We start from the raw sequence: 12,395 nt of genomic DNA on the forward strand, positions 1-12,395 counted from the left end.
CATGACGAGCGCTCGCGCCGGGAGTCACCTGCTTTGGGAAAGGTGCCCGCTGCGAGATTTAAGGCTGAGCCGAGGCAAGTGGGGCGTGGATTGGTAATGGAGGGGTGTAGCTAGAAGTCGCTATGGATTCAATGCACTCAGCGGTGAGAATGCTAGTAGTGTGCTGACCTGGAAGGCTTAATGAAACGTCCGAGCATATTTCTGATCCGTCTTGTACATGGGCAATAGGAGCAGCATGTCAGAAAATGATCACGAGCAAGCCGATTGCGTCTCAAAGCGTATCGTACGAGAACCTTTACAGTATTCATGCATAGTCTGCCGGGAGGATACGGACGTAAGTCGGTAGGTTTGATTCCTATGTCTCCGTTGGATGCGGTACGGGATGAATTACTTGTGTATTTGTCAACCATCATCTTCCCTCGAAAGCAGTCAACTGCTCCGTAGAGCTATCTAACCTAGCCTAGCTTCAGGAAATCTATCATAACCTTTACTCCGTGTAAACACAAGGAAGTTCCCTTCTTATGCGATGTCATGCTTAGTCCCGTCGTCGAAGGCTCTTACGCCCAGGTGGAGATTTGTATGCTTGCCATACACTATCGCTCGCCTGATGTACTTGGAGGTTCTTGTCCTACTCCTCCTCTTCGTCTTCTCTGCTGTCCACAAAGAAGTCCCCCTCTTCCTCCTCAGGCTCCATGACCTTCTCTATCAGCTTCAGCGTCTGCCGTAACGGCAAACCGACAACGTTGTCGTATGACCCTTCTATGCGCTCGATGAGGCACGCGCCCGCTGTCTGTATGCCGTAGCCGCCTGCTTTGTCGTTACCGTCGCGCGTTTTGACGTATGCGAGGATCAGTTCGTCGGTCACTGCTCGTGTTAGCATTTAATTGAGCCATTTCTGAACAGGAAGAAGTACCAGTAGGATCAAACATAACCGTTGTCTCTTCAACATGTGTCTCCATGGCATATCCCGGATCTACCGCGGACTCTAATGGCTTCATCACCGCAACGGCGGTCATAACCTTGTGCGCGCCCTCATCTCTCAGCATCTTCAGCGTTGCTATATGGTCTGCCTCGCTCTTTGGCTTCTCCAGTATCCGCCCAGCGTGCGATACTACGATTGTGTCGGCAGCGATGACGATGGCAGGTTCGCCGCGCTCGCGATTGTTAATCTCGGATTTGTATACGTCATGCGCTTTGGCGGACGCGGTTTCGAGGACGTAGTTCAGCGCGCCGAGCGAGTGGTCTAGGTTTTCGGCGAATTTCGATGGGACTACGTCGATTTTTGTGAGGCCGATCTGATGGAAGTTAGTATCTGGCATGTCTATGGCCGAGTAGATGTGTTCCTACCTGTGCGAGAAGCTGTCTTCTACGTGGTGACGCGCTCGCAAGCACAACTCTCGATCCTCTCAACTCATTCAGCGCTGGCAGATTTAGTGGCGGAGGCGGTCCTGGAGGGAGCCTCTTCGCTAATGGTGTGCCCGATGCCGACTTGTTTTGTGGGATTGGTGACTTCCGCGCATCTTCATACGAGGGCGGGGGGTCGGACGGTAGTAGGGGCTCTTTGACGTCCATTGTGGCGGATGAAGTATGTTTAGCGATCAGGTGATATGCAGAGACTGCACTTCAATAATAAAAGGTCAAGGAATTGGGTATGCGCTGCGATTGTAGTGATGTTGGGGATGTCTTTCAATGAAGCTATGGATTTCGGGGATGCTTCAGGGTCCAAGCTCCTGCGCCACCCGACTGGATGACGTTCGCCTGGGGAGCCGCAACGCAGATCTCTCCTTCTTCTTTTTTTCAACGATGCAACTACAAACTACACTCAATCACTACAACGAAAGACTGTAACGTATTGGAAACGATGTTCTAGAATTCTGACGATCAGCAGTAAGTCGCATGCACACGGACATCAAGACCGCAACTCAGTTTAGCTACTCCGATCTGCACCCATTTCTACACGGCACAGTTCCCAAATCCTTTCCATCTTTTGCGCACAGTCACCCATTTCTACACGGCACAGTTCCCAAATCTTTTCCATCTCTTGCGCACAGTCATGTACAGCGTAGATGTTGACATCGGCATTCTCACGCTCTTTCCCTCCCATCGATTGCGCAGGGATCCAAAACTGCAATATGCCATGACTAAAGTAAGACACATAAAACCGACGTTTCTCCCCCGTACGCCGGTTCATAAGATACTGCTCTTCCTTCTCCTGATCCCCTGTCGATGTGTATGGGACATGAAATGGCGTCCACAGATACGTATCTTGTCCAGCTAAACGAAACTCGGCTCCTTGTGGGTAGTAGTAGGCTCCCTGTGGGTAGTACTTGCTTTGGTTGTCGCTGTAGCCACATGTATTTATGCGTAATGTTCCAACGCTGTAGTCCGAGTTGATTTGATGTTTACACCATGACTGACGTGTCGAGGTAAGGTAATCAACTGAATACAGTGCCCATTTTCCCTGCAGGGACTCCATGGGAAAGACTTTTCGACGGAAAATCGATTGCCACACAAAGAATGCGAAATCCTTCCAGTTGAAATGGTAGATCCATTGTTTTGCAAGGGCCTTCTCGTAGACATCATCCGGACTTTCGCTTGGTGGTACAGTACCTGCTGGGCCCGCGCTCGCAGCTTCTGGTTTCTCAAGTTTTGTTCGTCCTGGTTTGTGAACTTTGTCACATTAGCTGAGGTACTGACACGAGCTTAGAATGTATACTTACCGGAAAAGAGATCAGCACGCCTGCATAGCTGACATGAACCTTGATCGCTGGGTTTCGGTCCAGTCGAAGACGTCGGCGCAAGATATCGTGTGCGACTTTGGGGTAAAGTGAAGGTGTACGGCGCTTCGTTTTGTGATGCTGATCTGCTCTTATAGTCCGTTACGAGTCCTGTAGTTGCCATGTCTTCTTCTGTTCTATCCAGGATCCCAACGAACACGTAGTAGTACTCATCAGCAGTACCACCCAGTTCTTCCGGTGGTATCGCAATGATCAAATATGGACCCTCACAGAACCACAGTGATATGCCTTTTGTATCCTCGTTCGGAGAAATGACACCATTGTCTTCCGGGCGGCGCTCTCCCTGGCAAACGCGGTCCAATGCCTCGAAATACCCGAATGTAAGGGGACGTTCGATCCCAGGGATTACACATTCAGCCCCAAGATCGCCATCACTTCCCAAATGTTTCTCGAAACAGATACTGCCTGCCGTCCATGTGCTGGCGAACTGGTCGGTCCAAAGAGTTGGAAAGTTCTTATAGTGAGTCTGGAGGTATACGGGAGAATACAACGTATATTCACCACAGATAGGTAAGGTTGGGGCGTTGATTGATCCGCTAGCGGCTTCTTGTGTCGACTCTTCTTCTTCTATCATCGCCGTAGCATGTTCCAAGGCACGCATAGCTTTATCTTCGTATTTCAGATGTAGATGGTATGCACTTTTGACGGCGGGTGGAAGGCCGTAGTCTTCGTCAGGGTCGGACGTGCTAGATGCACTGTTTCCTCCACTCTCGGTCTCGTTTTCACTAGAGGAATCTCCGTCGTCGCTCGAGCTCCACGGGTCTGAATCACCCTCCTCGGGTGCGATAACCATTGTCTGTGCTGATTCGACGTAATGAGTGTTCATAGTTGCAAATGTTCCGGAAGGTCCTGCTTGTTGAGGCACAAGTTTGCAGTGGTTCTCGGTGCCCTTGTGCAATATCGCTGTGTCTAGTTGTTAGTCTCCGCGTCTCAGAGAAAATGAACGCGCACTTACTCAAGGATCAGCTGCAATCCGAAGCAATTGTATGAAGCTGACTTCCTCTTCTTTTTTTCGTTCACTGCCAGCCATTTTATAGATGAAGAGGACGCGACCAGCCTCGACTAGCGCTCACGGTATCTTAGCGTGTCGAAGACGCGTTCACGGCTTGAAACCTAAAGACCACGGGCCGACTCCAGATATCGAAAACCAGCCTTCTCTTTTTAAACGAGTCTCGGAGCTACTCATCACGCATCATCGTTGCTAAAGGAAACAGGTATTTCGTACGTTATTGAACGCGGACGTCCTGTCCGGAGGCCGCAGTAGGTGCGAGATATCAAGATTAGCCTCGGGGTAGGACAGGGTTGTACGGTGCTACGTAATAAGAATGCGGCTTCCATTCCGGCATTCTCGGCCACCATTCTGCCATCTCTTCCTCGTCCCTCTCGAGAACTCCATAAAACTGAATTCTTTCACCAAACCCCGTATCCACGAGATTTAATATCAGGTATGCGCCGCCCAAGAAGGTGATCCGAGCCTCTGCCGTGACATTTGCATCGTGCCAACGAGCTTGACAGGATTGCGTCGACGGACATCCCGGAGCACCGTATATGAAAGTTATACGATGGGCGTCTCCTCTGGTCAGACTGACCTCAGCACCAGGGCGTCTGCCATCTCCCCAACGTTGCCCCACTCGTATAGTACCAGTGCGCCAGCTGCGCAAGAAGTTGCCTTTGAACCACTGTGGCTTCAACTTAATGAAGCTTTGCAAAAAATGCTCGGAATATAGCGTGTATTCGCCACGAATATAGACCGGCGGTGGTGAATCCTCACAAGTAGCATTACCGTTGTTTCCGTGCCCGCTACCCAGCTTCTCTTTGAGATTCTGGAAATATTGTAGAACCTCCATTTGATAGTGGATTTCTCTGTCCAGAGTAGCTCTCACATCATCCCGGTTCAGAGTAGCTTTCACCGCATCCCTGCTCTTGACGAGCTGGACCATCTTCTCCTGATACTTGACGAGGATAGCTTTTTGTTCGCGCTCGAACTCGAGCCGTCTCTCGACCTCAGCATTTCGTTTCTCTTCACGTGTTGTTGTCCATCCCGGATTGTCCCAACACCAGGCCTGTTTCATGTAAGTCCTATGCTCGGCGAGCTTGACCATCTCCTTTTCATAGTGGAGGAGGAGATCTTCTGATTCGCTGTTGAAACAGGTCGAGCTTGTGTTCTGCTGAGCGAGCTGAGCCACTTTCAGATACTCGACGAGTATAGCTCTTCCTTTGCGCTCAAAATCGGTGTTGCCGAACCCAACATAATGCAGCTCTTCGCGTTTGGGTTTCGGCACTCTCTTTGTCCCTGCATAAATATCTGATTGGTCCTTGTATTCATGGATCCTGACGTGAGTGGGCTTTGCAGGAACAGCAGGGTTCGCAGGAACGGCAGACTTTACGTGAACAGCAGGGTCCGCAGCAACAACAGACTTTGCAGGAACGGGAGGCTTTGCGTGAACAGTAGGATTTGCAGGAACAAAAGGTTTTGCAAAAACAGAGAGCTTTGCGGGAACAGGAGGCTTTGCAGAGACAGGAGTTTCTTTCGGAACGACTTGGAAGTAATCCTTAATCTTGCCGTCCCGTGTGAGCTTGCGCGTAGCTGCTGCGAATCGTTAGAAGCGATTCCTTCCTATGCGAACTATGCTGCACATACGCTTGACGTGTGGACTCTTCTTGATTGGAGCCATTGGGTTGTTGTGTAGTGTTTACTGGTGACTGGCAAGGAGGCTGCCCCGGAAACCATTCCGAGAATGATACGCACGATCCATTGCGACGAGATAGGAAGCCTTCACCCCTGATTAGCGTGCAAGGGTCGTTAGCGTGTCGCGTCGCGTCGGGGAGGTCGCGTCCGTACCTAGGTAGAGTGAGACCGAACAGCCACCCTAATCTACACCCAGCCTTCTCTATTCAAGCAAGTTTCTTTTTAATCCCGCACTCATTATTTTATTGCTAGCAAGGAGGAGTGGCTTACAGCATCAATGAGTCTGTTGAGCCAAGCTAATCCTACATAGGTGGCCTGGCGTCTCGTGCGGTCTAATAACCCCCGTCCTTGTGCCGAAAAGAGCTATCCAACCCGGGCTCTGGTAGACTCTCCGAGGTCCAGGATCGATACAGGCCATTCGGTTTCGCTCCTCAAGCTGCGCCCTCAATTCCAAATCATGCTTCGGGCAGTCCTCAATGGGACACTTCTCCCCCATATGCTCGGCAGAACAGAAAAACTCTTCAGGGTCAGAGTCGCCCTCTTTGTAAGACCCTTGGTACTCCCATCGATCATCCTCTTTCGCCCACTCCATTTCGCGGGTATGCCTGTCCTTGGTGCGTGAGACAGCAAAGAAATTGATGAGCTCGTTGCCCTCGCCTCCGACCACATATGCTGGTATACTTAGACCAAGATAACCGTTGCCCAGGAATTGAAGGTATTGCTTGGGAGTGTCCGGCTCATCGCAATAGAAATGCGTTCCCGAAGCGACTGTGGAAGGAACACTAATCTTTGGTATGTTGAAATCCAAACCTGGTGTTTCGGAAGGGTAAGGCATTTTGAACACCAGCTCATACCCAAGACCGCCGACGATATCTCGTATCAAAAGCTTCCCGCGCGTGAGATTCAGCTCTTTCATGTCCTCGCACTTATCCAGCTGGATCTGAAGGTGCACATCGGAGTAGAGAGCCCATTCACCGGTTATGTCTCCCACAGGGTGCTCTCTGCCTTGTGCAATCTCGTCATTGTTCCATTGAGCCAGGGCTGTCCACTTGGCGATGTGGTCTCGGTGCTTTTGGAAGGCAAATTCTCTCTCCCGTTTTCGATGATACTCGAGATGAATTCTCTCCTGCTCAAGAAGTCTGATATGCTCAAGAATATCTTCCTCAAGCAAGTCGTCCTCAAGCAAGTCGTCCTCAAGCATGTCGTCTTCAAGCATGTCGTCTTCAAGTTGCTCGTCAGAAACCATATCGTCATCAGACGGGATGCTTCCGTCCAATATATCCGAGTTATCATCTTCTTCTCTTTGAACATGCTTAATCATGCTGATATCGAACGGGCGTGCGGGGGGAAGTCGTGACCAGGCAGGTACATCCTCTTTGGTCTCGGACTTGTCGGCTTCGGCGTACTGTGCAAGAAACAGCTGGACTTGCTCTTGTGATACCGGTTCCTTGCCAACATCATTGTTTCCCCAGAACTGCTCGTCACAAAGCCTGACTAGTACCTGCTCTAGATGCACGAGTAGCTCCTTAGGAATGCCCTCATCTAGCAGGCAATCGTGCATTGCGTCCATGAAACCTTGGTAATCCGGATTCCAGGCTTTTATACGACCGTAAGACTGTACTGCTTCGGCATAGTGTCTTACAGCGTCTTGGTAGCACATGATGCGCTTCAATGTAGCTTCTGCGCCGCACCCTGCATTGGTCCATCGTTCATCGATTCCTGTAATACATCAGTACCGATCGCGCAAGACACTGAACTATGACGTACGGTCTATGAAGGATTTCAATTCTTCGCTTGGGCTCATAAACACTTCTCCTATCGTGACTGTCGTGGTTAGTTTCGCGCTAGACAACGGTACCTTGGCAGACTTACCATTTGGGTATGCCATGTTGACGTCAGAATGTATGTCGATCTGGGATCGTGGCGTAGCTGTAACAGAAGTGTATTTCGAAATGTGACGTTGCGACGCGTTTTGTGTCGCCAGAAAAGGCTCGAAACGGTGTCCATGGTTACGGAAAGGGGCTGCACTAGCCGTCTTTGACACGCCGCAACCCGAGGTCGTGAAAAAACTATCAATTCATTTCGACGAACAATATACTATACAACTATTTATTAAATCCCGCGGTCGTATGGATCGAAGTGCGTACAATCATCCGGGTGGTCCGAACATTCGCTACGACTGTCTTCTATAACGCCGGTAGGCGGGTTGTACACCAGTCCATCAGGCGTCTTTTCCCACCACTCTCTAACCACACCACGCCGCCTTTGATGAGGACGAAAACCTGGCAAGTCCTCAGCGATAGAGTAGAAGTCGATGAGACCGTTTTCTCTGCTTCCTCTGATCTCGTGAGCTGGAATGCGTATCTTCATATGCCCATTCTCAACAAAGCATATGCGAAACTTCAGTTTATGCGGCGAGTCTTCGGTGGACATGATGGCGTTAAGCCGCTTAGAGTTTACAACGCTTCTCTCCATCGTCCACTTAAGATCGCCTGGGAAGTGATCGTACTGCGGCGGAAGACTCAGGGTGCCCTTAGCAGGCCTACCGTCCACCCGGCCGTATGTTGTGATTTCGAAGTTGCCACAACCGCCGCCGTTGAACAATTCATTATCAGTTCGCCAGCCTTTTTTAGCGACGAGCATGTCGAGATATGAAGTAGACCAGAGCTTCCAATTGAGAACGTTATTATAATCTTCCAAGCTTGTTCTGCGTGCTTCCATGCTTTCGACGGTTTCTTCCTCTCCTGAAGCGATGCGTTCCTCAAGCCATGCTTCGATGGCTTTGCCACGCGCTTCTTGTTTCGCGTGTTTTGCTCGTGCCTTGTCGTAATCGCTGTACCAAATATCGCTGTCGCTGTCGCTTTCGCTGTCTGTGGTGTCTTCGTCGCTGGGCTCAGTTGTCTCAGGGTCGCTGTCCTCGAGACGCTCAATTAGTCCGCTGTCTCTTTCCTTTATTTTACTCGTTTTGATGCCATAGAACTCAATATCTTCCCTTATCGTGTGGAATGGTACCGCCTGAGCTCTCATACTCAAGTAGCCGTCGCGGAGGAAGACGAGAGTGATTCGCATTGACTCTTGGTTCATCTCCTTCTGTTTCTGCGATGCACCTCTGTAACGGACCTGCGATTCGTCACAGAATTTTACTGAGATCTCTTCAAGTGCGGGTATTTCGAGATCTGGCCACGATCCAGTAAATTCAACCTGCTCTTTGAGGCAGGTCCTCGTACCTAACTTGAACCACAAGTTCGCCTTGACTTCAACGTCGTCTCCTTGTCTCGAAATTTTCTCGATGTACAATCGACCGGGCGCATCGTCATGGACCAAACCATCGTGAATGCAGTTTCCATCCCCATCTGTAGTATCCTTGATGAAGCTCTTCGCTGTAAGAATGTAAGTCGCGAGTTTCAACGGAACCAAGGGCCTGTGGCCTTGCTGCAGCTGTTGATTAAGCCGTGCTTCAATTTGCTGAATGCCGCGCTCAGCGCAGTCGTCGTCGTCGTCTCGACCTGGATTTTCGCCACTAGGAAAACTAAGAGCCTTGCGCTGCTTGAGAATCTGCCGAATTACTTTGCGACATTCCTTTTTACGACGCAGGTCTTCGGGTAACTTGCGTAGCTCCACCTGCTCACGCTCCTTTCTTGATATAATGCGCTTGTCCATGATGCAAAGCGCAGACTGATAATCACCTGCCGAATAAAAATGTTTTGTGGTCGAAGTAAAGCTGGAATGAAAAGACCTGCGGATGTTACGGCTGGGTCGGTGCTCACCGTGCACGTCATCACCTGATTGGTCTAACTCGATCAGGCTAGAGCTGCCTCCAGACATGCTGCCCACCTTTGTGTCCTCTTCGATAGCTTGTGCTTTTTCAGATGCAATATAGTTGCTCACATCTCTCACCGCAAGTTCTTACAATAAGTAGAGATTTGGATAAGTTCGCACCCTTTCAATCTGGAGAGAAAAAAGTCCACGCGCGCAGGGCGGATTACCATACAAACTACGATCTATAACAACCAAATGATAACGATCAACCCCCTCAACCAGAATTTGAGTATCGAAACAGTATCCATCGACCCTGTCCATACTCTACGGAGATCAGACCACCAATGCTTTCTCTTCGACCGAGGCTTGAGCATCGAGATAGTGTTCTCCGGTACCGCAGATGCTCTACAGATCTCAATCTACCAATTTCGTCTTGTCGACGTGGAACATCTTGAGTATTGCCTCGTATGCTTCGTCGAAGTCGATCTTGTCAATCTCCTTTTGCATCTTCTCCCTGCCTGAGACAATCTCTCTGGCGATGCTTGGCCAGTCGAGAGTATCATGGCCGATCATCTCTTTCGCGCCGCTGTCTACATGCACTGGCAGTAGCTTCCCATCTTTCTTCCTTACGATACCATCAACAATGACAGTCTCGATATCTGCTGGACTGGAGTGCAGGATAATCGCAGCGACTGGGTCGTGCTGTGCGGCACCGACCATACTGGGACTCAGAGCATCGAAAATGACCAAATCTGCTTTGTACCCTTCTGCGATACGCCCAATCTCGCTGCTCATGTTCGCAGCCTCCGCACCCTTGATCGTTGCAAGATTGAAGGCGGCCTCGACACTGAGGCTATCGGGAATAGCTCGTGGGATCTTGTCTTGCTTCATGATGTGTTCGTTGTAATGGTTTCGCGCATTGCCGAGGCCGAGTTTTGCTTCAGCGATGATAGAGCCGGCAGTAGCGGAATGGCAATCAACACCAAGCGCGGCGTTGTCCTGCAGTCCGATGGAATCGCCGCTGACACCTCCATCCGGGAATGAGGCATCAAAGCAGTAAGATCTCCCCATAGCCATCTGGAGCTCTGAACTTGGGGTTGAACTCACGAATGCACCAGCGGCCTTTAAAAGCTCGGCATCAGCCTTGACAATTGTACCACCGTGCGAAACGATGATTTTCTCATCGAGTAGACCATGCTCCGATGCTGCTTGTATCACACTACCTCCTAGCGATACAGAGCCGTGGGTGGTAATCGTCTTGACGCCTTTCGCGTTCACTCGGGCAAATATGCCTTTGATCATATCCGCAGGTAGAAACCAAAAGTCGAACGCGAAGCCTAGCGTTACCCTTCCGTTTCCGAAAGGCCCATTGTCGGCGAGCTCCTCGAAGGTGTTCATGACCCAGTCTTCGAGAAGGTTTGGATTCCAGGTGAGGGGGTTGAACTGCTTGACGAGCGAGATTGGAGTGTAGCAGAACACCGAGCGCATGCCGGAAGATGCAGTACCTGCGATGGCGGCTTTGGCGTGTTCGGGTGAGCGGGTGATATGTGCGTGCTCAACTACCGTGGTTGTGCCAGCTGCAATGCTTTCCAGTAAACTGGCGAGCTGGCCGTAGAAGACATCTTCGGGCGAGTATTGGAAAGACTGCGAGTTGCCTGCTCTTTGTCAAAAGGAGGTCTTGTGGTTCCACATAAATTCATACCAGTCACCATGTAGTCCAGCAGCTGTTCGTTGGCATGCCTGCCTTTGAGCTGCGTTTGCCAAGCATGATGATGTGTATCGATGAAGCCTGGGCTGATTATCTTGTCAGTGCAGTCGATAGTCTCGGTTCCCTCAGATGGTTTGATATCATGCGCGATTCTTGTGATCTTGCCGTCTTCGACAAGAACATCGGATTTGGTGGGAACGACGTGGTTGTTTGCATCATGAACCAGAGCGACACCGCCCCGGAGAAGAAGGGTTTTGGAAGCCATCGCACGAGTCGCCACACCTGTGTATAGCTGTCGCGCTTCCACCATTGCTGAATCCAGGGTTCATATACCTCTTATTACCTTGTAATGTCACATTACGCCCCGGTCAGGGCTGAGGTCATCGCTGCTTCCTTCGACCCCTCACTCCGCTTTAATCGGCACCCGTGGACGCATCAAGAGCGAGACGCGACTTTCCATGGCGTTAAGGCTTTGCCGAACGACGAGAAACGGAGTTTAGAATATCAGTCAGCTGTGCATCTAGATTTACCTGCGTTTCGCCCTATCGAAAGGGCACACATTTTGTCGCGTGTTGGGAAGCTGAGGTCAGCGTCGCGTGTTGGTTTTCGCGAAGGGTCGATGACGTAATCTCGTGATGGCTTCAGCGCTCCAGCCGGGGCTTCACGCGAGACTGTTTCTCCCGCATCAACTACAGAACACCAACATCATGTCTATCCACCACGGATGCGTCTTGCACAATTTCTGAATTCGCGTGGAGCTACAATTGGCGCAGCATCTCGCACGCGCCATTCATAGCCGAGGGCGCCTCAATTCACAAATGTACTGACATTCGCCAGATCACGCATTATCGATCTTCAAGAGCGCTACCAAGCTCAAGCACGGCATGATTCACTACTTTCACTACCGCAACAACTCCCCTCGAACGAATACCACGATAAGTTCGAGTCCTCCCTCCTTGCGGGCGTCCATTGCCCGACTAGGGGGTGACCGACATGAACCCCCCATAAGGACAACAGTCAGCCCGTCGTAGTCGGCCATCCCACGTTCTTACGAACTCCAGACCCTCGGCGATATACATACGAAGGTGCATAGGGCTGGGAAGGCCAGACGTCCGGGATGAACCGCCACTCGCTTCATCAACCCTCACGAGGATGTGGCCTCATGCTGCGTCGGAATACCCGCAGATCATGCAGACTTCGTACTGTTCCAGACTCTCGGCTCGTGCTTGCTGGAACCCACGTTGCTGGTCCTGGTTGCATGCATTGTAGCGTGGCAAACCAATAGCATCCAAGCATCTAGGACAATTACACATCGTAGCACGCGGGCTGAAGAGGCGACACAGGCTGGTTGTAGTGACATTCCGCTAGGTCGTGAGCGCGTGCGTAGCTGAACAATTGCTTCTTCTTGAAGAGCGTGTCGATTCGCTGGCCCGCGCGAGTG

General features: G+C 50.8%; 6 protein-coding genes across 6 annotated transcripts; all 6 read right to left on the minus strand.

The window, feature by feature from the left end:
• Window positions 1-628: 628 nt before the first annotated feature.
• J4E85_009110 (uncharacterized protein) lies at window positions 629-1,572 on the minus strand (the record flags this gene model as incomplete). The annotated part of the gene is made up of 3 exons (XM_051473334.1): window positions 629-864; window positions 914-1,295; window positions 1,348-1,572. 3 exons carry the CDS (start codon window positions 1,570-1,572, stop codon window positions 629-631), a joined length of 843 nt encoding a protein of 280 aa, XP_051322997.1.
• A 355-nt stretch (window positions 1,573-1,927) lies between these two features.
• J4E85_009111 (uncharacterized protein) lies at window positions 1,928-3,624 on the minus strand (the record flags this gene model as incomplete). Its single annotated transcript, XM_051473335.1, has 2 exons — window positions 1,928-2,670; window positions 2,721-3,624. The coding sequence occupies 2 exons, from the start codon at window positions 3,622-3,624 to the stop codon at window positions 1,928-1,930; spliced, it is 1,647 nt and encodes a 548-aa protein (XP_051322998.1).
• Window positions 3,625-4,353: 729 nt separating this feature from the next.
• Window positions 4,354-5,473, minus strand: J4E85_009112 (uncharacterized protein; the record flags this gene model as incomplete). Its single annotated transcript, XM_051473336.1, has 3 exons — window positions 4,354-4,373; window positions 4,441-5,388; window positions 5,440-5,473. 3 exons carry the CDS (start codon window positions 5,471-5,473, stop codon window positions 4,354-4,356), a joined length of 1,002 nt encoding a protein of 333 aa, XP_051322999.1.
• A 288-nt stretch (window positions 5,474-5,761) lies between these two features.
• J4E85_009113 (uncharacterized protein) lies at window positions 5,762-7,375 on the minus strand (the record flags this gene model as incomplete). Its single annotated transcript, XM_051473337.1, has 2 exons — window positions 5,762-7,206; window positions 7,360-7,375. The coding sequence occupies 2 exons, from the start codon at window positions 7,373-7,375 to the stop codon at window positions 5,762-5,764; spliced, it is 1,461 nt and encodes a 486-aa protein (XP_051323000.1).
• A 224-nt stretch (window positions 7,376-7,599) lies between these two features.
• Window positions 7,600-9,147, minus strand: J4E85_009114 (uncharacterized protein; the record flags this gene model as incomplete). Its single annotated transcript, XM_051473338.1, has 2 exons — window positions 7,600-8,663; window positions 8,715-9,147. 2 exons carry the CDS (start codon window positions 9,145-9,147, stop codon window positions 7,600-7,602), a joined length of 1,497 nt encoding a protein of 498 aa, XP_051323001.1.
• A 513-nt stretch (window positions 9,148-9,660) lies between these two features.
• J4E85_009115 (uncharacterized protein) lies at window positions 9,661-11,219 on the minus strand (the record flags this gene model as incomplete). Its single annotated transcript, XM_051473339.1, has 2 exons — window positions 9,661-10,901; window positions 10,949-11,219. 2 exons carry the CDS (start codon window positions 11,217-11,219, stop codon window positions 9,661-9,663), a joined length of 1,512 nt encoding a protein of 503 aa, XP_051323002.1.
• Between the last annotated feature and the right edge of the window lie 1,176 nt (window positions 11,220-12,395).

The sequence above is a fragment of the Alternaria conjuncta genome (assembly GCF_024043145.1).
Source record: "Alternaria conjuncta strain BMP 0040 chromosome Unknown scaffold_15, whole genome shotgun sequence".
Lineage (NCBI taxonomy): Eukaryota > Fungi > Ascomycota > Dothideomycetes > Pleosporales > Pleosporaceae > Alternaria > Alternaria conjuncta.